Below are 26,779 nucleotides of genomic sequence, written 5' to 3' on the forward strand. Positions count from 1 at the left end.
TTAATAAATTGTATTTTAATTAGGAAAGCTAAAAATGCAAAACTAATATTAAAATAGGATAGAGCTCGTCAAAACAAAAATTTTGATATCAATTTCGAAAATTTGGCTCAAAATCGGACCGAAAGGGCCAAACCGGTTGAACCGAGGTCCAAACCGAGCCCATGGGTCCAACCGGACCCATAATATAAAGGAAACAGCAGCCTTCTTCTTCCTCATTAGTTGCTGCAACGCCAAAACAGAATTGGGGGAAAGGGAGAGAAGCTCTCAAACCCTAACCCTTTGATCCACCATAACTCCTCCGTTCGGGCTCCGATCGCCGCACCGTTCGTGGCCACGCGCTCAGCGCGTTGAGCTCTACCTTTCTATCCGAACAATTTCACTGGTAAGCCTCCTATTAAGTTCAGAATCCCTATCCCTCTTTCTTTGGTAAACTTGGAAACCTATGGTGAATCTTGTCCAATTTCTATGTTCTAGGTTCAAGTTAGCTTCCGGAACTTGTGGGCTCAAGCTATTGAGCATATGGGTATGGTAAGAACACCCTAACCCTAGCTCAATCTTGTTTTTGGTAATAGAAAACTGAATTGGAACATATATATGTGTATTAGGTGTAGTTTAAGAGGGTGTTTATGCATTGGACTTGAATTTGGATTACTTGGAGCTTTGTTGGTGACAAGGCTTGCTTTGGGGCTGTTTGATTGAGTTTGGAGGGGCTGTGATTTTGTGTTGAGAGGCTGCCTTAGGTGAATTAAGTAATCGGTCAAGGTATGGTTTAAGTTTCACACGTTTAATATTTGCGGTGTTGTGAAAACTTAGGTTAGAGGAACCATAGGATAAGTTGAATTGTTTGTTGTATTTAATGATTAGCCTTGTAATGTTGTTGGAATAGATTTGTTGGTGGATTTATATATTGGAATTATGAGGTATGGAAGTTATTAATGGTGTGCTCTTATATTTATTTATGATGGATTAGGATTGGTGTTTGTTAATAAGGATGTAAAGTTGTGTTGTGGTGGTATTGCATATGCTGTAACTAATTATGTAATGATCAGAATTGCATGAGACCAAGTTTGAGCTAAAATTGGGAATATAAGGAACTAAACTGGAAAATTTGGAACCTTTTTGTTAAATATACAATTTATGGCAAATTTTTAAAGTTAGGTTGTTAAATCTGTCCTGCAGCAGAAAAGGTTAAACATGGCAGCAACTTGTTTGTCTTGCTGCGACTTCTACAAGTTGAGTTTTGGAGCGAAACTAATTTTGTTATAAAATTTGATTAACTTTATTTATTTCTCTAAAATTTCATAATTTTAAGAGTTGAGGATTGGGAGTTGTGAATTTTTGAATATTGGTGGTCAAAGCTGAAAAGAAACAGATTTCAGCAAGCTATGCATCAACTTCCAATACTTGTAACTCTTAGAATTGAATAGCAATAGGGTTGCAACCAAGACACACTTGTTTCTGGATGAGCTAGGAATTCCCAAATCAATATTTAGCTTAATTAGAGCTTTGTAATAAAAGTTATTCAAATTGAAAGGTACTAAGCTTGTTGGTTTCAAAAACAGATTTTGACTCATTTTTACTTAACTTCCAGGTAATGTAACTTCTTCATTAAAAATGGTATTAATTCAGAACTAATTGAGAAAGAAACCTGGATGAGTAAAATTTAACTAAATTAATTTTTAAAGTCATTGGATTTAACTTGGATTTTATATTGAATTTTGAATATCACATGCTGCTGCTGTTTTTCTGGTTTTATACACTGCAGAGCAGTTACGGTTTTTCCTTTATTCTTGAGGCTAGAGAAATCAGAAAATTATGATCTTTAGTTTTTTATAAAGCTTATTTCAAGAAGAACACCTGGACATAAAGTTTGCACAATTCCGAATTCATTTGTTATATTAAAAACAGAAAAGAAAATAGAGTGTCAAGGATATCTTAGTGATAGTCATGGGTTCGAGAAGGTAAAGTTTAATATTCGTGTGATGTGATTGAGTTAATGTTAGAGTTGGATTGATTTTAAGATTATTTGATATTAAGAAGGTTGAGAAGAGTTTGATAAATAGTTTGGTCAGGACCCGGAAAGGGTAATCAAGATGAATTATAAGGGAATGATGATGAAAAATGTGGAAGGGAGGTTGTTAATAAAAGGAGTTAACATGCCATGACTTGATGAATGATTAAATAATGATTATGACTATGAAATGGCTTATGAATGATGATATCTGAGATACGAGTTTCTCTGGGTAAAAACCGTGGCTCGCCACCACGTGTTCCAGGTTGATTCTCGATACTCTGTTAACCCTACGTCGTAAGGGTGACCGGGCACGTATAAATTCCCGGGTATGGATAACCCCCATTGAGTGATTTATATGATGATTGAATGTGAACTCTATGTATAGACTCTTGGGGATGCGCGACGGGGGACAGTCTAAGGTTTTCGGACTTGTCGGGTTGGCTGGATAACCGACAGATGGGCCCCATCAGCCATAGGACAGGTATGCATCACATGCATTTGTTTGTTTTGATTGCTATGCATTTCCTGGGTTTGCCTAATTGATATATATCACCCGCTATCTGTTATACTTGCTATTTGTACTATTTGCTCATTACTTGTGCGTGACCATGTTTGGTTGCTTGTTTCTGTTGCATTGTGGATGATGGAGGGATAGAGGAAATGGAGAAATAGTTTGGTGTTAGATTATGATTGAAATTGAGTAAGTTAGGTAGATTTAGAATACCTACCCCTATTTATAGCTTCTAATTAGTAATTAAATTGGATAATTGTATAACGGAGTTCTAGGATTGCCTATGGCATTCTCAGGACCTTATTTATTATACGCATGGCACTTTTACCATGCTGAGAACCTCCGGTTCTCATTCTATATTGTATTGTTGTTTTTCAGATGCAGGTCGAGAGGCTCCTCGCTAGGCGTCTGGATCCTGGAAAGCGAAGTAGTCCTTGGGTGTATTCTGGTTTCTATTTGTATATATGTATATATATGTGTAGCTTACTCTCCAAGTAACTTATGTACGCTACTCCTCTTAGAGGATGAGGGAGAGATAGGAGTTTACTTTGGTATTTTGGTATATTTTGGGGACACTTATGTATGTTTATATGTATATATGTATCCTTCGGCCAGCCTTAGCTTCGCAGGTTGAGTCAGGGGCTAGTTATGCTGTTCCTTGGCTTTTCTTTATCCTTTCGTTTATTGTTTTATCATGTTCCTATTAGGTTTCTTAGCACGCAAGTAGTCCTTTCTTGAGCGTTGCGCTTTTTATTTTGCGATTTTGTTTTACCCGTTTTTCAAGACTCCTAGTTAAATAACTTTTTCTTTATTATTATTATATATATATATATTACTATTCTTAGAGGTCGTAATATCTTACTATCTCAGTCTTATGACTTAAGCATAATACTAAGTATGGTAGGCTATTACACCATCGGTTGTGCCACGACCTTATAAGCCGTACGTCCTTGTCGTCACGCAAATGGTACCTAATTCAAAATAATAGAAATATTTCTCACAATTGTGGTCTAATAAATATACTAGTAACAGAGAGAATATAATTGTAATATACCTTTTATAAAAAAAACTGCCATCTACTTCGGTCGAATATCTGTAATGAATTTTTTTCACCCTTTTTGCCTCTTGCTGTCTGACGGAATGCAATATCAAATTCTTCAAAGCTGTTAAACTGTTGACTTCCAGTTTCATATAGGTAATTATCAGTTACCCTGATCTAAAAATAATTGAACCTTCTTTGTCATACACTATTTCACCATCGTAATGAATGGATAACAATGGATTCTATGACATCGTAGAGAAAATGTCAATAGTGAGAAAGGAAGTAAACAAAGAAATTGTGCCTCTCTGATCCGCTCTCCAACAGGTCTGCTTTTATTTTGGAAACCTAACATAGAGTTCGCTGTGGGTGCATGGAACTCTATGTAAATTATAGAGTTCGTCGGGGGTACGACGAACATGCCCTTATTACCCAAAAAAAATCGTATTCTAGAAAATAAAGCTGAAATATCTTGTTTGGGAAAATAATTAATTTTTTATTTTATTTAAAAAAATCCCTATTTAGATAGTAGAGTATTGTTGTAAAAACGCACTATTTCGGTAAAAACGTCCCCCAACCCGCCTCTAGCATCGTCTGCGCTCGCTTTCCTCTTCTTTTCCGGTTGAATCATAGTTATTAAAACCGGACCGATCGGTTCGACTAAAAATCCAATGAACTAGACCCAACACCGGTCCGGTCCAAGATTCCAACAGCTTAAGGTTGAGAACCGACACGAACCGGTCAAACTCGATAAAGATCGGTCCGATCAAACCGCTCGGACGCAGTTGAAGACGAACCTACGGCGCACCAGCGTTCTACAAGTCCACCGTACCCATATGCTCCTGCGCTGCCAAGTGTCATACTTGTGATTTTGGAAAAATCCAAAATGCGTTAGCTGGGGTTCAAACCCCTTACCTGAAGGAAGTAACAAATCTGATAATAGGACCACAAAGCTAGAATGCTTCTTACTAATATAAGTACAAATTATAATACATATAGGATGTTTTATTTTACTTATATTCAATTTATTTTAATTTTAAAGTCACTCATTTTTAAATTAATTATATTTATTTCACTATAATTTTTATATTTAATATAAAGTAAAAAGATAAACAAAAAATTTTTATTAATTACAATTTATTTTTTCAAGATTATATGATATCTATTAATATTATTTTTTCAGTAAATACTTGTAGTATATAATAATAGGTAAAAACTCACATACATTTAGGGTTTTAGGCATGGCAATTTCTCCCGGCGGGGCGGGTATCCGCGGGGAATTACCCGCCGGGGGACGGATTTGGGGGGTAAAATCTAAGGTTTTGAAAACCGGACCGAATCGGCCGGTTCGATTGGATTAACCGGAAACCGATCATCTGGCTAGTCCGGATGACTCCCAAAACCGTCTTGCAAAAGAACGGTGAAAAAACTGGTCGAACCGGCAGTTAACCGACAAACCGGGTGAGCCATCCCGATTTTTCAAATCAACGGTTTTTCATTATCCATCAAAGAAAAAAAAAAAAAAAAATCTTGCTGTACTAGTGACCCACCCACCCAACCCATCCATTTCCTCTTCCATTTTCGAACCCTAACCGATAGCTGCCCTAATTTCCTCTTCCATTTTCGAACCCTAACCCGGCAACAAGCTCCAGAATCGACGCCGGCAGAAGGAATTCCCGGTCGCGGATCGAAGCTGCTGTCGGCGGCGTCGTCATCTGGTCGTCTGAACTCTGAAGCTTCTGGCGTCAGTATCGTCTGGTCGCTCTGGTCGTCGGCGTTGTCTGGTCGCCCTAGTCGTCGATGTCGTCGTTCTGGTCGTCCTGGAACTCAGGCCTTCTTGCTCTCTGCCACGGTGAGTTCTTGGGTTTTTGAATTAATTTTTTTTATTTTGTTAATTAACTATATGAATTGTTTGTTGGAAGATTGTTAGTTCAATTGTCTTGTTAATTATATGAATTGATGGCTTGATGCAGAGTTCTTCTTCTTCTTCTTCTGCTTTTCAGTTTTTTTTTGTTAATTATATGAATTAATCATTCTGTAATTCTGAATTTGCTTAATATAAATTTGATATAAGGTCAATTTTGGATTTTGGATTTTGAATGCTATATAGAATTGATACAATTTTGGGACTCTGGATTTTGAATGCTACATTGACTTTTACTAAATATAATTCTGGATTTTAAATGCTGTATGAATTGATATAATTCCAAGGCAAATATTTTCTCAGATCTTTCTTTTCTTATACAGAGCCAACAATGCATATGATGTATCAAGTTATTGCTAGAGAATTGAATTAAAATTCAGTTTCTGTTCAAAGTTTTGCTTCTGCTGCTTCTTATTCTGTTATTTTAAATCATTATGTTTCATGTAGGCCTAGAAAAGTTCAGGTACGTGGGGCAACACATTGATGCTCATTTGTGTCAACAGCATTAAAATGGTCTTTTAATAATCAATTTTTTGTTCATCAAGGACCAATTTTATGTTTTTGAGGTCTAATTTTATGGAGAAATGTAACCGATTGATAATAAAGAGACAATTAGATGTCTCGTATATCTTTGGGACTAATTTGACCAATTTAGTAATATATAAATTGATGATCAATTTGATGTCAAATGCATATTTGAAGGACCAAATAAATTTTTGATTATTTGAAGGGCTTACTCATGTTTTGAGATGAACTCCTTTTGTTTATTTATTTATTCTTTTTAAATGTATTACCTTGATGTTGTGTATGACATTGGGACATAATGGTTTGTTGTTGCATTGCAATCACAGTTAAAGAACATAGCTTACTATGCTTGTGTTAGAATGAGAAATTTGTCATCTTTAATTTTAAGGGTTAATGATGCTTGCTGCAGAAAAGTTTCATTTTGATTATTTTGGGTGTTTCTTTACTTTGGCTACATCTTCTTGTTGGATCTAAATTTATAGACATATCACTTTTATTTTGGTTGCAAACTTTATATATACAAGTGCATAAAATTCTAACATCCTTACCAAACAAAAGTTTATTAATTAAACCGGTTCAACTACGGTTCGATCCCGGTTAAATCATTAAACCATTGAACCCGTCACTTGACCGGTTCAATGACTGATCCGGTTCTCGCAACCTTGGTAAAATCGCCCCGCAGGTGACGGGGACAGGAATCCATTTATTATACGGGGCGGGGGCAGGGATAGAGGTTCCCGCTCCGTAGAGACCTGTATAATCCCCGTTATGAGAAATTACCAAAATCTCCTTCTATATATATAAGTTTCAATCTCATCACATTCACGCTAGCCACCATTTCATTTTTGCCGACATGAAACCCTAACCTCTTCTCTCTGAGACTCCTCCAATCCACTATCTACCTCTTTTTCCATTTCTCACCGCCGCCCCCAAAACCCCCTCACCGTCGCACTCCCAGTCCCCCTAAACTCCCTCACCCTCACAGATTCCCTCCCTCAAAACAAGGAACGTCGTTGCCATCTTCACGCGTCAGGAGCGTCGCACCGTCGCCTTCTTCGAATCTTCGTCGCGTCAAGAGAGTCGCGCCGTCGCCTTCTTCGTGGCGTCATCAGCATCGCACCGTCGCCTTTGTTGTCGCAGCAGGAGTGAGCGTTGCGCTGTCCCCATTCTCGTTGCAGCAGGAGCGTCGCTCTGTCGCCGTTTAGTGAGCATCTCCGTTCTTCTTCGCCATTTCCGCAATTCCTTTTTTTTTTTTTTTTGTGATATCTGTGATTCATGTGATTTTCAGTGAATTTTTTGCAATTTCTGTGATCTACCTAAGTATTTGTTAATTTGATTTCTGTGATATCTGTGATTTTCTGCAATTTCTGTAGTTATTATTTCATATATGTCCCTCTGTCGGTGATTAATAGGGAGGATTTGGCATAATACTTCAGTTTTTTGTAATTTCTATGACTAGCTCTGTGAAGTAATACCTTCAATTTCATTTACCAATAATCAGTGATTATTATTTACTCATTTTGATTTAACCCCATTAAGTATTACTGAATAATAGACTATCAATAGCTCTGTGATTTGCCTTCAATTTCTGCTATGGTATTTGATTTTATCAATTTTTTTCCTTTTTTATAAAAATCCGCGGATATCCGTAGATACCCAAATCCCCGGCGGATACGGGGTCCCCGTTAGCCGTCGCGAGGACGGGGCGGGGACTGGGACAGATAATGGAGGCGGGGGGCATGTCCCCGCCCCCATGGAGACCCGTTGCCATCCCTACATACATTTGTCTTCATATGAAGTTGATAGTTGAAAATCGTTACATGATAATTTAGTCAAACTAGTCAAATCATCTAACAATTCTTAAATATCAACTTCACAAGAAAACAACTGTACGTGAGCAATGATCTAGTGACCCAGTAGCCTGACTAGTGACCGGGCTAACCGGTTCGACCAGTAACCCACCGATTGAACCAATAACTCAATAACCCGGTAGCCTGACCAGTTCGATCACCGGTCCGGTTCTGATAACTATGGGTTGAATGCTATCTCTCTCTGTCTAATCGTCTCAGCCGCATAACATAGGCCGGACAAAGCAGCAGAGACATCGGAGTCCGGACGGAGCACAGCCCTAATGTCGTTCCTTGAAGAATTTCAAGCCAGTAATTCACTCCCTTCCCTTCTCCATATCCTTTTCATTACTCACTAATTCTTTTAATTGATTTTTTAGGGTTCTAGAATATTTGTTCCTTTAATTTTTCTTCTCAATTCACAATTATAACAATCTCTTTGGTTTTTTTTCCATCCTTGTCTACCTGCAGATTTGGAGTCTCTACCCGTTATTCTTCAGAAGAAGTATGCCTTGTTGCGTGACCTAGATAAGAGTTTACAGGGTATTTGTCCGTTTTTATTCTTTGCCATATTCTTGTTAAGAAAAGCCAATTATCTTGTTTGTTCTGGTACAATCTTAGAAATTGTGTTTGGTGGTTCATTGACATGATTTAATCGTGAGGCGAGTTGCCATTTCATCCCTCAAGGCACATTTGTTGTGTCCCAATCTTGTAGTAATGCTGTTGAACTTCTCCTGGAATTATATTATTCTTTTAAACAAAGGTATAATGTACCTAGCCTAATCGGATAATTACATCATTGGCTGTTTCGGCGGTTTGAATTGTGACCTTGAGGTCACACGGAGATAACTTAATAGTTGCTCCAATGCTCCCCTTTTAGACGCTCACTGCTATAAAAAATAAAAATAATGGGTTAGAAGCAACCAGAATTAGTTATTAGTCATGTGGTATATAATACACAAATCCAGTGTGGTGGGTGTTTAGAAACTTGTATTCATGTCATAATGCTTGATACTTTGTTAAGAAAATGAATTTAGCACCTTTTGTATCAAAAATACATTTGTTAGGCTGGATTATTTTAATGTGCGATGGGAAATTACCTAGGTACACCATATTTACTATTTAGTTTGTGATGGGAATTTAGCCTGTAGTTTAGCTCAGATATTTTGAAGTCCATGTTTTTGGTTAATTTGATTCTAAAGGCTTATTACATTGTCTTGGTTTGTATATTTTATGTTGCTTACTTTGCTAATTGCTAATACCTATAATTAGTTTTTAGATATCAAATTAATGGCATGTATGCCCTTTATTATTGTAATCTTACTCTTTGTCCAAAATGTTCACTTATCTCCTGGAAAAAGTAATTCCCTTTGAGTCGTGTTAGTTTTCCTCCACATAACAACTGTGATCTCTGTGAGCAGAGATTCAAAGGCAAAATGAACAACGCTGTGAACAAGAAATTGAAGATATTAGGCGAGGAGTTAGGTCTGGAAACATCACACCTGATACTTCGGTTATTCGATTTTCCAATGAAGCACTTGATGAGCAAAAGCATAGCATTAGGATTGCTGGTGAAAAGGTTGCTCTGGCTGTTCAGGCATATGATTTGGTAGTACACTTATCTTGCTACATGGATTTTTTTTCAAGACCTTTGATTGATTCCTGGCTTTAGATATAATTGCTTGAATAAGTATTGCAGTTTTGTGGTAATACTTGTTTGATATAGCTAAATGATGGATTGTATTTGTATTTGTTTGACAGTATCATGTCTTCCTTGCTAGTTTTTTAATTTTTAGTTTTTTTCTCAATGATTTTGTTCTCAGTAGTCAATTATTTCACAATGACATCATTGTACTCATGTACTGAAAGATTGATCTTATCACAATGCCAAGGTTATGCTCTTGTGAGTTTGGCTGCTCTTTTTAAGAGAGGCATGTTTTCTATGAACTGGCAGTACAATAATTGTTCAGATATGATTGTATGTTATTTTCATTTGCTTTTTCCCTGTTTGTCTTTCATTTTTAAATTTGGATTAAGAATATATATATATATATGGGAAAACAAATTTGGGTTTTGGAACAAAATATAGTAGAGTCAGCATTTTAATGTAAGTACAAAAACTTGTTGGCTTGTTGGTGTGGATTTTGTAATAATATATTTGTGATTTTTTGTAGGTAGATACACGCATACAACAACTTGATCGGTATCTGAAGAAGTTTGATGAGGAGCTTCGGCGCGGTACTTTCTTTTATTCATCTCATGATCTATACAAGTTGTTAATGTGCTATATCGTAATTGATAACAAATGAATCTAATTGTTTTTATTAATTAAGCATTTATTTTATGATTTATATCAGAAAGAGAAAATGCTGCAATAAGTGGAGTTCCTACTTCAGCTCCTGATGGCAATACAAAATCTGGAAGGGGTAATGAAGGTGGCAGAGGAGGGCGTAAAAAGTATGTGAATCTTCTAGGACTATTTATGATTCAATTTTTGCTTGCTTATCACTTGATGTGTGTTCCTATGATTTTCAATTATCTTCACTTAATAAGATACCTTCTTCCATGGTTTTCTGTTATGGATTCAAATGATGGGCATATCTTCAAATGGACCATAATTATTTAGTAAAATGTTGAATGAAATAGAAGTTAGGAAGTTTGGGAAATATATTTCTTGTTTTGGTAGCATTTAGGAGAAAAAGTGTTCAGAGACATCTTAGTATGTAATGCCCTTGAGCGAATAGACTTAGTATGTGATGCCCTTGAGTGAATAGACAACTGGCAATAGATTGCAAAAGGAAAAACATTAGTCTCCCAAACATGCAACGTTAGTTTTCTTCTTCAGTTAATGCTTCTTTTGTTTACAATGGAGGTTGAAGTTATGTGATCGTATTGTAATGATTAGAGCTTGAAGATATTGTAGATACTATGCCTTTACAATACAATCTGCCATTCTGTTGTTTGGTATTCTTGCATATTTCTTTGTAACGCTCTGTTGTTTTGATATCCGATATCCTACATTCCTGTAAGTACTACAAACTATACATAGAAATGCCAAATAATCCAAATCCTTTTGATGATACGAAATTGTGCTGTCAAGCAACACTTGCCTTGGTTTGAAAACCAGGAATTAGATAATCTTATTTTACCTAAATTTAGAAAGCCCAATATTTATAGCCAAGATAGTTACTTTAGTGACTAAAGTGTTATCATTATCCATGGTTAAATTTGAAAGTTTATATATTTTATATAACATTTGAAAAAGATATCTTAGTAATTGACATAATTAAATAGCATAATAGTGTTTATAATTATATAATAGAAACCATAAATAGAAATAGTAGAAATCTGAATTGAAATCAATGTGAAAGAGATGTTCTTGAGCAAGTATAGAGTGCTCATTGCTTCTGAATACTGAACCTTAACCTTAATGCTGGCCTAAAATGGAAGGTAAACCTCCCTTTACATCATATACCCTCTACAGCATTCACTCTTTCCACATGCTACTGCCACCTCAGCAGTTAGTTACACTTAGACCCACTATTATTGCCCCATGTTCCCCTAGCTTCGTATTAGTTTAATATTGGCCTATTTTAACTTGATCACAAAAATAAGTGAAATAAACATCTTTAAAATATAACTCGAGACTAAATAATAGTATTTGGCTAGAGAGTAACTCTTGTACCTATAATGACAAAAATTCAGATAGGCAAGCATTGTGTTGTAGGATAGACATCCTTCTTCTACTTGGTGTAAGGCACATGGTCTTCCTTTAGAAAGGTATCCCACAACAATCATTTTTCCCCATTATTGAGAGATTTGAAAGTTTTGCAATTGTCCCCCCCTAAAAACCAAATCGTTTGTATTGGAGTCCTCAATACCTTTTACATTATCCTTCTCTCCTTATTAATTCCAATTCTTTTAGAAAATGTAGACAAATATCCAACGGAAGTGGCAAGAAGTTTGAATGTGAACATATAAACTTGGTTGTAGAATCATGAGTTTTGCAATTTTATTAGAATTTATGTAAGGTCATTTGTTTGACAAAGAGTGAGTTCCTATGCTAATTAAGTCTATATGCATTTTTGTTTTGGAAAATAAAAATATAACAATTTATTTGTATCAAATTAGCTTAATAAGTTAAACAAATGTTGCATAATCATAAGTAAATGAATATAAACTTGTAAACTTGTGGAATCGATTAGTTAGTGATTTTGTTTCAATTTACATAAAAACTCTAACGAGTTTAACGTTAATTCATTTTTGCATGGTAACATTATGAAGAGAGTTAAAATATTAACTCTTGACTTTGACAACTATGGTTTAGAATTGTGTACATAAATGACCTGGATAAATTAGCAGATTTTAGTTTGCGACTGAATATTTGTTTCTTGAATTAAAATTTTGAATTCCACATTGTAGTTGTTAAGACGGACACGTAGAAAGGCTTATAATGTGACATGTCACATATCTATTGTTTCCGTTGTTTGTGTATGCCGCATGATAGTGACGGATCTAGAAAATTTTAGTAGTGGGAGCAAAATTTATGTAACATAATAATTTTTATAATAAAAATGTGTATATAAAAAATTAAATATTAAATTATCTATTAACTACTATATATCTGTGTACAAATACATGTATTGTTTAACTTATTTTCAAGGTGTATTTTATATTTTAATATATATTTTATACAGATAATTATTTTTTATATATATGTAGCATGATTATTGTTATGATTATATTTTGTTATTGTAAAATATAATTAGCCTTCAAAATATCTAATATACAAATTAAAACACAAAAATAGTAATTTAAATAATAATAATATATAATTTAAAATTCTATTCTTTTAGGTTTTATATTTTTAAAAAATTAAGTAATTTTTCTCTTAACACTACCATCAAAATTTCTCTCTTTTCATATATATTACTAAACAATTATTTAAAAATTCACTTCCCAACACAATTAGAAGTCGACTCTTATTGATATTCATAGTTAAAAAAGTTCTTTCAATTAATATAGTTGCTACGCAAAAATTAAAGCTAATTTGAAAAGAAGATAAATAATATTCTTTTGAGTTGATTTTTAAAAAAGAACACTAATTTCGTTTAAATATGAGAATTGATCATTCTAATGAATATTTAATATAAAATTTTTAAATTGACGATTAAGTATCAAAAGTTGAGTAAAAAATTTTTGTGAGGTCAAATTTAATAATCTAATAGGAGCAAATAAATATTATCATTATATACTACTAAAAAAAATTTCAAATTGTAATGGGGTGTTTGCCTCCACACCACTGCACTTGGAACCGTTCCTGCAGCATGATGCATGCATTTATGCAGCATTTCTGGTATGATAATGGAAACAAAATAAAATCTAACAGAAAGAACTTGATTCACAACTGCTATTGCAGACGCCAAACATCTGTTGCAGTGGCAACAGAAGCACAACCTGCACCTGTGAACCCAACTGGCATGGAATTGGATTTACCAGTTGATCCAAATGAACCCACATACTGCTTTTGTAACCAAGTTAGCTATGGCGAGATGGTTGCCTGTGATAACCCTGACGTAAGTATTTACTTTACTTTCTTTCTTTTATCCCTAACATATTTTGACAATATCTGGGTTTGCAGTGCAAAATAGAGTGGTTTCATTTTGGTTGTGTCGGTCTGAAAGAACAACCAAAAGGAAAATGGTATTGTTCAAATTGCGCAGTAACAAAAAATCGTCGCAGAGGCAAATGAGGTTTGACAGAAGGATAAGGTTTATAGTAAAATGGGTGACTGTATATTGTTAATATTTTTAGAAGACGCAACTTTAATGTTTCAGGGCCTTGAAACTTTGCATCACCGGCCGTCTTTGCATCTTACGTTATTGATCTTGCAAATGGAGCTATTATTTCGTTGTTAGGTCAAACTTTCATAAAGCGAGAATATTTTTGTATAGATTTTGTGCAGAATGTAGTTTCTACTCTAAACTAAAATTATTACAAAGTTTACTTGAATTATAGTTAATTCACCTATTTAGTTGACCAAGAAACTATCCTCCATTTACTCTTTATATTTATGTAAAATACCATAACTACTTTTGAACTTAGATGGTGAAAGTTATTTTGTGGTGTTTAAAGGACCAAGGTGTTTTGAGAAATTGTAACAATTTCAAGCCTAATTTGTAAATATGGGTTTTTTTAACATAAGTTTTCAAATTCTCCTATGGTCTAATCTAATGAAGGAGGTAGATGTTATTATCAGGATTTCTGCTACGTAACACCAACAATTATTCATGCCGGTATTATTATTACTTAAAAATATACGAAATTATTATTAATTAAATACTATTTAATTTATATTAGAAAAAACAATTTTAAATATAAATAAAAAATTTTAATAATTTGAATTAGATCAATAAAGTTTCTTAATTTTGTTTTTTTTATATAGTTGAGAAAATTTTTTCAGTTGATTTTAAAATAATGAGGCTTGCTACACATACAAGTCTTTTTGTCTTACAAGTTGGCACAAGCCCAACAAAACACACGCATTACACTCCCACATTCAAGAGTAAATAAACGCACGTTATTCAACCACTTCCTGTTTCCAAAGCACGTTACTCACCATGCATTATGAACGACTCTTCTTCTTCCTCCTCCATGAAAACGAGTTTCTTGTCAAATTTGAAGATAATGGAACTTCAGAAATACACCCAAACAATTATAGAAATACACCCAAACAATTACAGAAATACACCCAAAGGATTACAGAAATACACTCAAAGGATTTCAAAACTACACCCAAAGGATTTAAGATATACACCCAAAATTCGTTAAAGTACACCTTATGAATAATTCAGAACTCTTTCTCTTTCTCCTCTTCATCTTCTGGTGCTTCTTCTTCTTAAAAAACGATTTCAGAGCTTGATATAAAAAAAAACAATGGAAATCGAGAATAACGAAGAAAGAAAATAGAGAGAAAAACACGTAAATGAAGAAGGAGAAAGAGAAGGCAAGAAACGAAAGAAAAGAAGAAGAAGAAGAGAAAGAGGAAGAAGAACGTGCAGCAAGAAGAAGAAGAAGGTGCAGTGAAAACGTGCAGTAACGGTTCGAAGCGCGTTAATATAAATGACTTGTAAATATTTGTATAAAAAAATGCTTGTACGTGGAAAATTATTTTAAAATAATAGTGGATAGAATAGGATTTAAACTTTACTCAAATCTTATTTGTAGATTTAAACATTTTTACCTAAACCCTTTCGTATTCTAAATTTTTCAACTCACCCTGCAAAATCAATTTATTTTCACTAAATATAATATTTAATTTTTTGCATTTTACATTAATGATACTAGATACTTGTATGCAAAAGAGGAGACTTCGAATTTAAATCTTCATTTGTTCAATTATATGTATTCGTATTTTTATCAACATAGAAATTATATATTAAGAGTACACTATATCAATTGGGATACATCTAAAATGTTAGATTTTCACTCGAAAATATACATATTTGATTTTTATGATTAAAATATCTAGTGGTTAAATTTAAAAAACGCATTGTACCATACATATTTGAACTTGCAATTATAGGTAAAGTTTTTTTTTTTTAAATTCAAAATAAAAGATACACAAAAAATGACCAAAATGCATTTTTGATTGTCTCATTATTGGTCATGATTTTATTGTTAGACTCACTAATTATGTATGAAGAATAAGGAGATGAATAAAATTCACTACAAAAAGGATAATTAAATGAAGGATAAACCACTAAAATTGTCTTCGAATTTTTAACAGGTTAGCAAAAATATTTTTCATTTTTGACAACAACAATTTTTAAAATATTATAAAATATGATAAGAATAACTAAAAAAATATTTTATTATAAGTAGCAAATGACTTTTATATTTGATTACTTATGCATTTAATAAAAAATTTAACAAGAATATTTAAAATGATATAAAAAAAATCCAGATAAAATTCAACTTCTAGAATTATTTTTCTTTTTTTCTTGGCCGTTAACTATAATAAATCCCGAAAAAATTTTACTAAGCGTAAAATCACCAAATTTTCTTAAAGATAAAAATATCTCATTTTTCTAATTATGCTTGCAAAAATCCACATTAAAATTAATCTCTAAAGTATTTTTTAAAAATATATATTTAATCTTAGATATTTTTGTTGTTTTTTAAAATATTTTGAGAATATTTTTGTCGTTAATAAAAATGGAGATATTTTTTTCCGTGTGTTCAAAAATTGGATCAATTTTAGTAGTTTATCCTTGAAAGAAAGATTTAGGTAGTAATTATTTGTTTCATATTCTCTAACTTTTTTTTTTTAAATTGACACCATTATTTTATATTTTCAATACGTTAATCTCGTAAAGAAAAATACAATTTTTTTCTTTCAATATAGTAATTACATATATTGAATTTTTATAGAATAAAAGTTAATTAATTTTAACATAACATACACTATTAATTTTAATATAAAAATTATATATATTTAAAATGAATTGAAAATGCTATATGCATTTAATAAATTTCTCCTATTTTAATTTTAAAATAATCTCACCTGAAAAATAATTATGTATCTTCGTATGAATTATAATATCTTAGAGTAATACTTCAAGTGTATATTAATTATTGATAATATGCTTTATTATATATGAATATAATAACTGGTGTTGGTATATATGCATATGTTCGGTAGGTCGGTTACCGGACGATTCAGGTTCGGACTTCAGGGGAGTGGTAGGGGCTCGTCAGGTCGTGGACTGCCGGGCTGGTGTGTGCGAGGTCCCGAGCTCTTTACGCGAAAAAGGGGGTGTCACCTGCAAAGACACTCCGACGCCCAAGTCAATGAAGTGTGCAGGCAAAAAGGGGTGATGTGATATGTGACGTACCTTGGGGGAAGGGCAAATCCTTCCCCTTATATACTGTGTCAGGGGTGGGCCCTACAAGGACAGACCCACTTTCTCTGGGACGTTCTCCCACAGCCGTGAATGAGCTGTCCGGGACGCGTGTCCAGGTCGGTTGGCGCTCGGGTCGGGCCGACTCGTAGAGGGTTTGGGCCAGGCCGTAACAGTGCCCCCACGCGCCAGTGGTAGCCGTGGGAGCTATCAGTGGCGTGTTACTTCGCGTTTCATTCATCATCGTTAGGTCGGCCGCTCGTGGAAGGGACATGCCCCCTGCGCGCGTGTCTCTTGGTTGCTGGGGCAACCGTTTGTCGCTTCGTTCCTCGCGCTGAGCATTAAATGCTCATAATGGGTTGCAAAACCCCGTGTGTAAATACTATCTTGCCCCCAAATCTTTCGCGCTTCCTGAATGGCAGTTTTTAAATAGTTCACCTCCCACTTTTTCTTTCTTTTTACGCTTCTGTTTCTTCCATTTCCTTGCTATCTCCCTTTTCCTCGCTCAAAAATTCCAGAGTGTTGTTGCAGTTTTCTCGAACATCTTTCTCTCATCCTTCCGGCTTTCGCAACAAATTCAGGTAATCCTCGGACTTCTCTTTTTTCTGCTCTGTTGTTGTTTGCTTGTTGTTAGTATTTGCTTGTTCTTGCTGTCTTGCTTGGAATTTGTGGCTATATGACCTTTTGATGCTAGGTAGACGTGTTAGGGGAGGGGTACCATTCCAGGGTAGATTTTTAGGTGGCTTTCAGGATAGGTGTAGCTTTGGCCATGCTTGATCTTAATTGTCGAATAGGATAAACGTACTTTTCTGGGTTTTTTCGGGCTCCCGACCTCATAGACTAATGGAGTGGTACCCCCACTATAGGTATGCCTCGCGTCGTCTCCCGGACTTCCACCTCCGCGGCGAACTATGACCCCTACGCCTGGGTGACCTCAGACATAAAGGACTCGCCGAACCAGATGGATCTGGAGGAGTTGACGGAGTTCCGGCAAGCCGGATATCTGTGCGGGGGGACAGATGAAGAGACCAATTATGAGACCTTCGTCCCTGTGCCCAACGAGCGTTTGTACGAGATTAATTTCCGTTCTCCCCAGGTCGCCGACTGGATTTGGTTTTACAAAGCCATGTTCACCCAGGTCGGCGTCCGGCTGCCGTTCTCCGATTTTCAGATGTCTCTCCTTAATCGGATATCCGTGTCGCCGTCGCAACTCCATCCGAAAGCTGGGCTTCTATCCGCTGTTTCGAGATGGTTTGTGAATATCTCGAGCTGCCGGCGTCAGTGGATGTCTTCCTCTTCTTTTTCAACCTTACCAACCCCTCCAAACAAGGGAAGGCGAGGAAAGGGTTTTTGTCTTTCCGGTCTGCCCAAGGCCGGAGGATATTTGGCTTGTTCGAGGACTCCTATCATGGGTTCAAGGACAAATTCTTCAAAGTTCGCCCTGCTAAAGCTCGCCATCCCTTTTGGTTATCGTTAGAGGGGGAACGCCTCATCCCGACTTATTGGAGTTTCGGGGCGGGGTCTAACTCTTTCATAAAGGTGACCTACAAGGGCATGTCCTCTGTAAATAAAAGGATTGTCGATGTGTTGTATGCTATTTTCAGGAAGAACCCCGTGAACCCCACCTCCTTATGGGTGAACGGGAGTCTGCCAGGAATTATATTTGTGAGCTATTCTGCCTTGTGTTTTTGCATTGCTTGTTGTTTATATTTGTTTTTTCCGACTTCACGACTAACGTGTTTGGTTTCCTGTTGTAGTGGAGATGTCTGCTTCGGTAACTGGGCTTGAAAATTTGGTCAAGACCTTCTTGGAGGATAGCGATGATGAGAAGGCTGACGAGAAGGATGCCGGGGAACCGGGGGCCCTTCCGGGGAGAAGGAGGATCAGGCCGTGCCCTCTCCCCGAGACACCGGGATGTCTGAAAAGGATCCAGCCGAGGTGCAGGCTTCCCCCATTCCCGAAGAGGCGGCCGTTGGCGGGCACTCGTCTCCTATCCATCAAGAATATGATGATGTGGAACTTATTCATACCCCCAAGAAGCGGAAGGCATCTGCCAGCCCAGAAGGGACTCTCACCATCATGGAAAGAAATTTTGATGCTACGAATTTCATTGACTCCCAGCTGATCCCTGGAACGGAGGAGCATTTTCATGGGACCGACCTGGCTGGGCAGGCGAGATGGATGTACCGAACTCTGCTCCGAGGGCCGTGATAGCTCGAAAGACTGAGTTCGAGTTGTCGGGAATGCAGGCTCTCCGAAGGAAACTCGAATCTTCCGGCAAGGCGAACAACGACTTTAAGGTGCAAGTCGAGCTGCTCCAGAGTCAGTCGTCCGAGATGGGGGAGAAGCTCAAGGCTTCTGAGGAGAAAGCAACATCTGCCGGGGAGAAATTGAAGGCTTCTGACGAGACGGTGGCCCGTTTAGCTGAACGGGAGATGACCCTAGAGAGCCAGCTGAACGCTGCTCAGGGTCGGGTGGCGGTCTTGGAGAAAGAGCGTGACCAGGCCGTCTCGTCGGCTAAAGCCGCTAAAGCCGAGGTCGAAGAGCTCAAGAAAAAGCACAAAGCGACCAAGGAGCAAGGGAAGAACGCGATCTTCATGACCGAGGATGCTCTGAAGGCCCAGGTGAAGATCGTGGCTCCTGACTTCGACACGTCGGCTATTGGGGTTTTCAAGACGATCCAAGACGGCAAGATTGTTGACATGCCTTGGAAGTGATTTCTTGTAACTTTGATTTGGTGTGGATTTGTTGAACATTTCGTCGTGACTTTATAACTTTTATGCTTAACTGGTCGCTTGGTCGACTTATCGTTATTATCGTTTATCGTTATGAACGCTGTTGATGCACGAAAAACTTGTCTCATAACAAATTTCCTTCGGCAAGTGTACCGAATTTGTCGTCAAGTAAAAACTCACAATAGAGTGAGGTCGAATCCCACAGGGATTGATTGATCAAGCAACTTTAATTAGAGGAATGTTCTAGTTGAGCGAATCAAAATTTGAGTTGAGAATTGCAGAAAATTAAATGGTGGGAAAGTAAATAACAGGAAAGTAAATGCTAGAAATAAAGAGCTGAATGTAGATGACGGAAAGTAAATTGCAGAATCTTAAATGGGAATGGGAAAATTGCTCATAAAAGTAAATGACAGAAATTAAAGAGAATGGGTAAGATCAGAAATGGGGAGTTCATTGGGCTCAGGAGATGTTGCATTCTCTGGATCAATTTCATTTTCATCTCTTCCTCAATCAATGCACTCATTGATATCCTTGGCAATCTTAAGTGATCGAATTATAATTTCTTGTAATTCAATCTCTCAAATCTTGATCAATAGCCAATTCCTTGGTCAATTGCTCATGAGAAGAGATGAAGTATGGTCACTGATTATACCACATGTATTTCCCAAATCAAGTGTTGAGAGGATTATAGTCACATATCCATCCAAACCCAATTTGGTCCAGCATGAGAAAGCATTTCTAGCATGATCTCTTCATTCCTCTTTCAAGGTTCAGAAGAGATCCAAGTATGAATAGCTTCTTTTCCAAGATGAATACCCAATTGGATGAAGATCGAAAGCTTTCAAGTAAAATCAAGAGAAAAGATAGAAGAAGAATAATGAAAACTAGTATTGATCCATCAAATTACAACAGAGCTCCCTAACCTAATGAAAGGGGTTTAGTTGTTCATAGCTCTGGAAAATGAAAACAAAGATGGAGAATACATTATGAAACTAGAAGTGCAGAGAAAGTAAAATACAGAGAGTAGTTCTATGCCAAGAGGCTCCCTATAATTTCCCAACTCCCATTTAATTCAAAGCTACTCCTATATATACTACTCTTCTGTTCTTCTAGTTGGCTCTTCAAGTCTTGGGTATGGGCCTTTGGATCTTGAGTTTGAAGCACTTCTCTTCTTCATTGGGCTTGGCTTTACTTGCAGAGAGAAAGTGTGAAGTGGGCAGAGACTTTAGCTCAGGGCGTTAGTGGTGTTAACGTTCAGTGAAAATATGGGTTTGAGAACGTTAGTGACAATCACCTTTTTCACTAACGTTCCTCACCAAAGTAAGAGCCACGTTAACTTCAACGTTAGTGGCACAAACGTTGCCACTAACGTTGCTTCTATGCCCTTCGCACATGTTACTGGGACTTACTTTTCCCAGTAACGTTGAGAAGTCTCCCCCTTCCTTACGTTAGAGTCCACGTTAACTTAGTTAATGTGGCTCTTTTAACGTAGGCTTGCCAACCTTCGAGAACGTTAGTGACACTTACCATTGTCACTAACGTTCCAATGTGCCCCTATTTCTCACGTTAGAGTCCACGTTAACTAGGTTAACGTGGCTTCTAACGTGGCCATGCTAGCCATCTCCAACGTTAGTGACAAAGTTGAGTGTCACTAATGTTGGCTCAGCATTCCCTTATCCACATTAGCTTCCACGTTAACTAAGTTAACATGGGAGTTAACTTGGCTCATAGTGGCTTGTGTGGGCTCATTCCAACGTTAGTGACAATGTTGGGTGTCACTAACGTTGGCGATCACCTCCCTTCTTCATGTTAACTTCCACGTTAACTAGGTTAACGTGGGAGTTAACGTGGCTTATTGGGGCTTGTGTGGGTTCCTTCCAACGTTAGTGACAATGTTTGGTGTCACTAACGTTGTCGACCACCTTGTTTCTTCACGTTAGCTTCCACGTTAACTAGGTTAACGTGGGAGTTAACGTGGCTTATTGTGACTTGGCCAACGTTAGTGATAAAGTTGAATGTCACTAACGTTGGCTTCCCCTTTACTTCTCAATGTTAGAGGCCACGTTAACTAAGTTAACGTGGCAACTAACGTGGCCACTTATGAGCTTGGTCCAACGTTAGTGATAATGTTAAGTGTCACTAACGTTGGCTCCATTTCCTTTCTTCCACGTTAGAGTTCACGTTAACTTAGTTAACGTGACTCTTAACGTGGGCGATGATGGCTTCGAGAGCATTATTGGCAATTACTTTTCTCATTAACTTTGCAAGTTACTCCCATTCCACGTTAGTGTTAACGTTAGTGTAACTAACGTAGCCACTAATGTGGTTCTTTTTTGCTTCCTTTGTCCTGAAATCAAGCAATAAAGTGCATCAAAGTTCTAATCCAAGTCATGGGAAATGCAACATCCAATTTGTCATTAAATTCATGCAAAATCCTCATGAAATCATGTAAGGTGCACAATGTATGCTCGAATCAAGATGTAAGTGAATATCTACCCAAAACTAACTTATTTCCTAAGGAAATGCATGAAACTACCCTAAAAATAGTAAAGAAAAGGTCAGTGAAACTGGCCAAAATGCCTTGGCATCAGCTGTCTTGTCCTCGTTGGGTCGGTGCATCGGTATCTGATTGTATCCGGAGTAGGCGTCCATGAAGCTCAGATATCGGTACCCCACTGCTGCATCGACGAGCGCGTCAATGTTGGGGAGGGGGTAGCAGTCCTTGGGACATGCCTTGTTGAGGTCGGAATAGTCTACGCACATTCTCCACCTCCCATTGTGTTTTCACCAAGACCACGTTCGATAGCCAAGTCTAGTAGTCCAGTTCTCGGATGAATCCTGCTTCAAGGAGGCTGGCCGTCTGCCTGGCCACCTCCTCTGCCCTTTTCTGCGACATCTTCCTCCTCCTCTGGGCCACTGGCTTAGCCTCCGGCTTGACGGCCAGATAGTGTGACATGAGCTGGGGATCTATCCCTGGCATGTCGGCTGGCGTCCAAGCAAATAGGTCAGCATTTGCTCTGATCATCTCCATCAAAGGTTCCTTTAATTCATGGGGGAGATTTCTATTTATGAATGTGAACTTCTCCTCCCCGTCACTGACCATAAATTTTTCCAAGTCCCCCTCTGGCTCGGGCCTAGGCTTGTCGTCTATTCTGGCATCCAGGTCGGCAAGGAAGACCCCTGATGCTTCTTTGGACTTTTTCCTGAGAGAGAGGCTGGCGTGGTCGCAAGCGACTGCCGTTTCCAAGTCCCCTCTGATGGATCCTACGGATCCGTCATCCGTAATGACTTCATTACGAGCAGCTTCGTACTAATCGCTGCCCCAAGATCATTGATAGTTTTTCTCCCCAGGATGACGTTGTAGGCTGTGGAGTCTCGCAAGATTACAAAATCGGCCATTACTGTCCTTCGCTTCTGTCCTTGTCCCATGGAGGTCGGAGGGAGATGATCCCATCCGGCTTGATGAAGTGGTCACCCAAACCTACCACACCGTGCTGGTGGGTCGCTAGGTCGGCGTCACGCAGTCCCAAGGCATCAAAAACGTTGCGAAACATAATGTTCGAGTCCGCCCCTGTATCCACTAGGATCCATTTGACGAGGCCGGTTCCGACTCTGGCCGTGATGACCATGGGGGGACTTTTCGGTACCTCGTCGAACCATTGGTCTTCGGGGCCGAAGGAGATGGATGGGAGTCCCCGGGAACTTCTCGCGGGCGAGGAGGAGACAACCAGGACTTTGGCGTCTTTCTTCTGTGCCGATCTCGACCTCGGGGTGGAATTCCTCGCTGTTACCACGTTCACCATCGTGAGACCCTGGTCGTCCCCCTCTGGTTCTTGGCGTCGTCTTGTCGCCTGGGGCCTGTCCTCGCCCTCATGATCGCGATTTCGTCTCCTCGGCTCCCTTATGAGGTGGGAGAATTTGACAAGCTTTCTGTCCCTAATTGCTTGCTCCAGGGCATCCTTTAGGTTGAAACAGTCTTGGGTCTTGTGCCCGTATCCCTTGTGATATTCGCAGTAAAGGCTTTTGTTTCCCCCCGTTCTGTCCTTCAGAGGTCGGGGTCTCGACAGTATCCCCTTCTTGGCTATCTGTTGATAAACTTCCGTGATTGGTGCCGTGAGGGGGGTGTAGTTGGTGAATTTCCCTACTCGGGGAAATGGCTTTGGTGCCTTACTCGGACCGCCGTCCCTAGCGTGTTCCTTTTGTCTTTCTCCACCCTCGTAGTGGCGGGTTTGGTTATAGGGGGGTTGCCGTTTCTTGGCAGCTACGACCCGGCTGACTTCTTCGTCGTTAATATACTCCTTAGCGACGCATTGGATCTCCTGCATTGTCCATACTGGCTTTGTGGTGAGGTGCTTCCTGAAGTCCTCGTTCAAGAGCCCGTTAGTCAAGCATAAAATCACCACCGAGTCCGTCAGCCCGTCGATTTTCAAGCATTCGTCGTTGAAGCGATCTAGGTATTTCCTGGTCGGCTCCCCGGCTCTCTGGGTCACCCCTAGCAAATTGATCGGGTGCTTAGCTTTGGCAATTTTGGTCATGAACTTAGCCAGGAAGGCATGGCTGATGCCGGAGAAGCGGGCTACCGAGTCCTGCGGGAGGTTATTGAACCACCGTATTGCAGGTCCCGCGAGGGTGACCGGGAAAGCGCGGCACCTTACCTCGTCTCCCACTCCCTCTAGGTTCATCCTGGCCTCGAAGGCCGTGAGGTGTTCCAGCGGGTCTTGCGTTCCATTGTACCTCATGTCCGTTGGCTTGTCAAAGTGTTTTGGCAGCCGAACCTCGAGTATGAAACGGTGGAATGGGGTCGCTCCCATTATCACGGGTCCCCGTGTTCCCGTCGTTCTTCCCTCGTCGTTCTCCCGACGAGTGTCCTCGTCCTCGCGATTAGCGGTACGCCGCCTCTCACGTCTGGCGTAAATAACAGGGTCATGACGTCTCCTCGCGCGCCCTCGCTCCCCAGTGCTTTCGGACTCAGCTTGGGGGTAGGCGTGCATCTGGAGCGAGAACGGGAGTTACTCTGCTCTGGGGTGCGTTGGTCGCGTTCCCTATCTGCTAGCCGGCGTTCCAAGTCTTGCATCCTATGGCACAGCTCTTGCATTATTCTAGCGTGGTTGTCGCCAGTCCCCCCAAAGGGGCGTCCCTCGTGTGACTGTGTTGCGTTCCTCGGAGGCGATCTGGGATGTTGTCGGGTTTCCGTCGCGGCGGCGTTGCCACCGGGCACGGCCTCGCAGCCTGTCCCAGGTTGGACTAGCACGAAGTCCATGGACAGTCCCCACAGACGGCGCCAATGTTCGGTAGGTCGGTTACCGGACGATTCGGGTTCGGACTTCAGGGGAGTGGTAGGGGCTCGTCAGGTCGTGGACTGCCGCGCTGGTGTGTGCGAGGTCCCGAGCTCTTTATGCGGAAAAGGGGGGTGTCACCTGCAAAGACACTCCGACGCCCAAGTCAGTGAAGTGTGCAGGTAAAAAGGGGTGATGTGATATGTGACGTACCTTGGGGGAAGGGCAAATCCTTCCCCTTATATACTGTGTCAGGGGTGGGCCCTACAAGGACAGGCCCACTTTCTCTGGGACGTTCTCCCACAGCCGTGAATGAGCTGTCCGAGACGCGTGTCCGGGTCGGTTGAGGGGCGCATCACCCGTGACCGTCCAGGTCGGGTGGCGCTTGGGTCGGGCCGACCCGTAGAGGGTTTGGGCCAGGCCGTAACAGCATATTATTACATAAAGAAAAAGTAATTGAAAAATGAGTAAATAACCAGTTCTAACTATGAAAGATTCCAACGGTGATAAAACTAATCATGAAAAATTAAAACTAAAGTTTTATTCATATAAAATACATTTTGTTCGACAAAAATGACTAATCTTTAAATTGTACTAAAGAGTACGTACTCTTTAAAAATGCTCTGCTAGGATTTTTTTGTGCTTTGGTAGGGTTCTGTGACTCTGCTAGAGTTTTTTGTGATTCTTAAATTTTTCTTCAATCAGTAAGTCATAAGCACAAATCATTGTGAGGATCTTCTTTCCTTTGACTCTTCTATCTTCTTCTGCACAAATTCTACATGGCAGCAAGGGAGGTACGTGGAACTCAAAATCCTAATTCTCCAGGAGAAGAAGTGGAAGAGATCGTGAACCTTGAAGTGGAAGATGTGAGGGAAGGGATTGAAACTTGTGCAAAAAGTTTGATAGGGAGATTAATGGCGGATAAGGGATTTAGTAGTGGTACAATGGAGGGTGCTTTTACTACAATTTGGAATTATCCAGAGGGATTTTGAGTTAAATCACACGAAGAGAATATTTTTCAATTTTTCTTTAATAAAGAAGCTGATGTTATCCGGGTGGAAAGGGGGTCTCCATGGTTGTTCAGACAATTTATGATACATTTAAAACGGTGGAGTCCTAATATGAAGGTAGAAGAAGAGGACTATACAAGAATTCCAGTATGGATTCAAATGTGGAGAATGCCAGAATTTTGCAAAACCAGAACAACAGCGATGAGGATAGGGCAGAGATTGGGGGAGGTAGTGGAGGTGGATTCCTTCTTGATGAGAGGGAAGGAGGATAGGATTATGAAAGTGAGAGTCAACTTAGATGTAACCAGAACTCTTCGACAGTCAATTAAGGTATCAAGCCCTGACAAAATTATGTTTGAAATCATGCTGAAGTACAAGAAAATTGAGATTTACTATGGCTTCTGTGGACACATTAAACATGAAACTAGAAACTGTGCTAATTATTTGGAGATCTCAGAAATAAACTAGGAAGTGGAAGAAAGATGGAATAAGGAGTTAAGGGCAGATCAACTTGGCTAGAGAATTGATGAAACTAAGGAGAATGCCTACCCTAATCATAGAAGAAAGGAAGTCAGGTCAATTCACCCAGATAGTAAACCTACACCAGTGAGCCTATTGAAGAGTTTTTCTCAACTATCACTATCCAACCCAAAATATACTCCTTTCTCTCACAATAATATAGCCCCAAAAGAACACACAAATCCACCTCCTATACACAATTCCTATAACACCACAAAGCAGAATCATAACATGGAAAACCTACCACTGCTATCTGGTACTGAAGCTAACCAGAGCCTAGGAGGAATTGGGGGAGAGCTGAATATAGAAGGAATAAGAGGCTTTCAACTGGGAACCAATGATGAAAGTTCAGAAAGGTGCAAGAAGAAATAGAAAATCAAACAGCTAGCAAGAAGGACGGAGGTGAGGGACTCTATTGAACCAATCATTGGAGTAAAAAGGAGCTCTGAGCAAAGAGAAAATGAGACAGACCATGA

At 38.9% G+C, this 26,779-nt stretch overlaps 1 protein-coding gene and 1 long non-coding RNA gene across 6 annotated transcripts; both read left to right on the plus strand.

Moving 5' to 3' along the window:
* The first annotated feature begins 211 nt into the window (after positions 1-211).
* Positions 212-3,192, plus strand: LOC140177045 (uncharacterized). Its single transcript, XR_011868574.1, has 5 exons — positions 212-382; positions 475-528; positions 606-762; positions 2,400-2,495; positions 2,904-3,192. It is a non-coding gene; the product is annotated as an uncharacterized lncRNA (long non-coding RNA).
* Positions 3,193-5,071: 1,879 nt separating this feature from the next.
* On the plus strand, positions 5,072-13,907 carry LOC112727482 (PHD finger protein ING1). Of its 5 annotated transcripts, XM_072209322.1 has the most exons (9): positions 5,079-5,416; positions 5,936-5,951; positions 8,096-8,172; positions 8,332-8,403; positions 9,282-9,469; positions 10,035-10,098; positions 10,218-10,317; positions 13,280-13,436; positions 13,502-13,907. In XM_072209322.1, exons 1-9 carry the CDS (start codon positions 5,365-5,367, stop codon positions 13,610-13,612), a joined length of 837 nt encoding a protein of 278 aa, XP_072065423.1. In that variant the 5' UTR covers positions 5,079-5,364; the 3' UTR covers positions 13,613-13,907. The 5 variants fall into 5 exon arrangements, with proteins under 5 accessions (XP_025633016.1, XP_025633019.1, XP_072065423.1 ...); XM_025777232.3 differs by lacking the exon at positions 5,936-5,951 and having other exon boundaries at positions 5,081-5,416; positions 8,083-8,172; XM_025777233.3 differs by lacking the exon at positions 5,936-5,951 and having other exon boundaries at positions 5,097-5,416.
* Positions 13,908-26,779: the final 12,872 nt, after the last annotated feature.

This window comes from Arachis hypogaea, chromosome 12 (genome assembly GCF_003086295.3).
Source record: "Arachis hypogaea cultivar Tifrunner chromosome 12, arahy.Tifrunner.gnm2.J5K5, whole genome shotgun sequence".
NCBI lineage: Eukaryota > Viridiplantae > Streptophyta > Magnoliopsida > Fabales > Fabaceae > Arachis > Arachis hypogaea.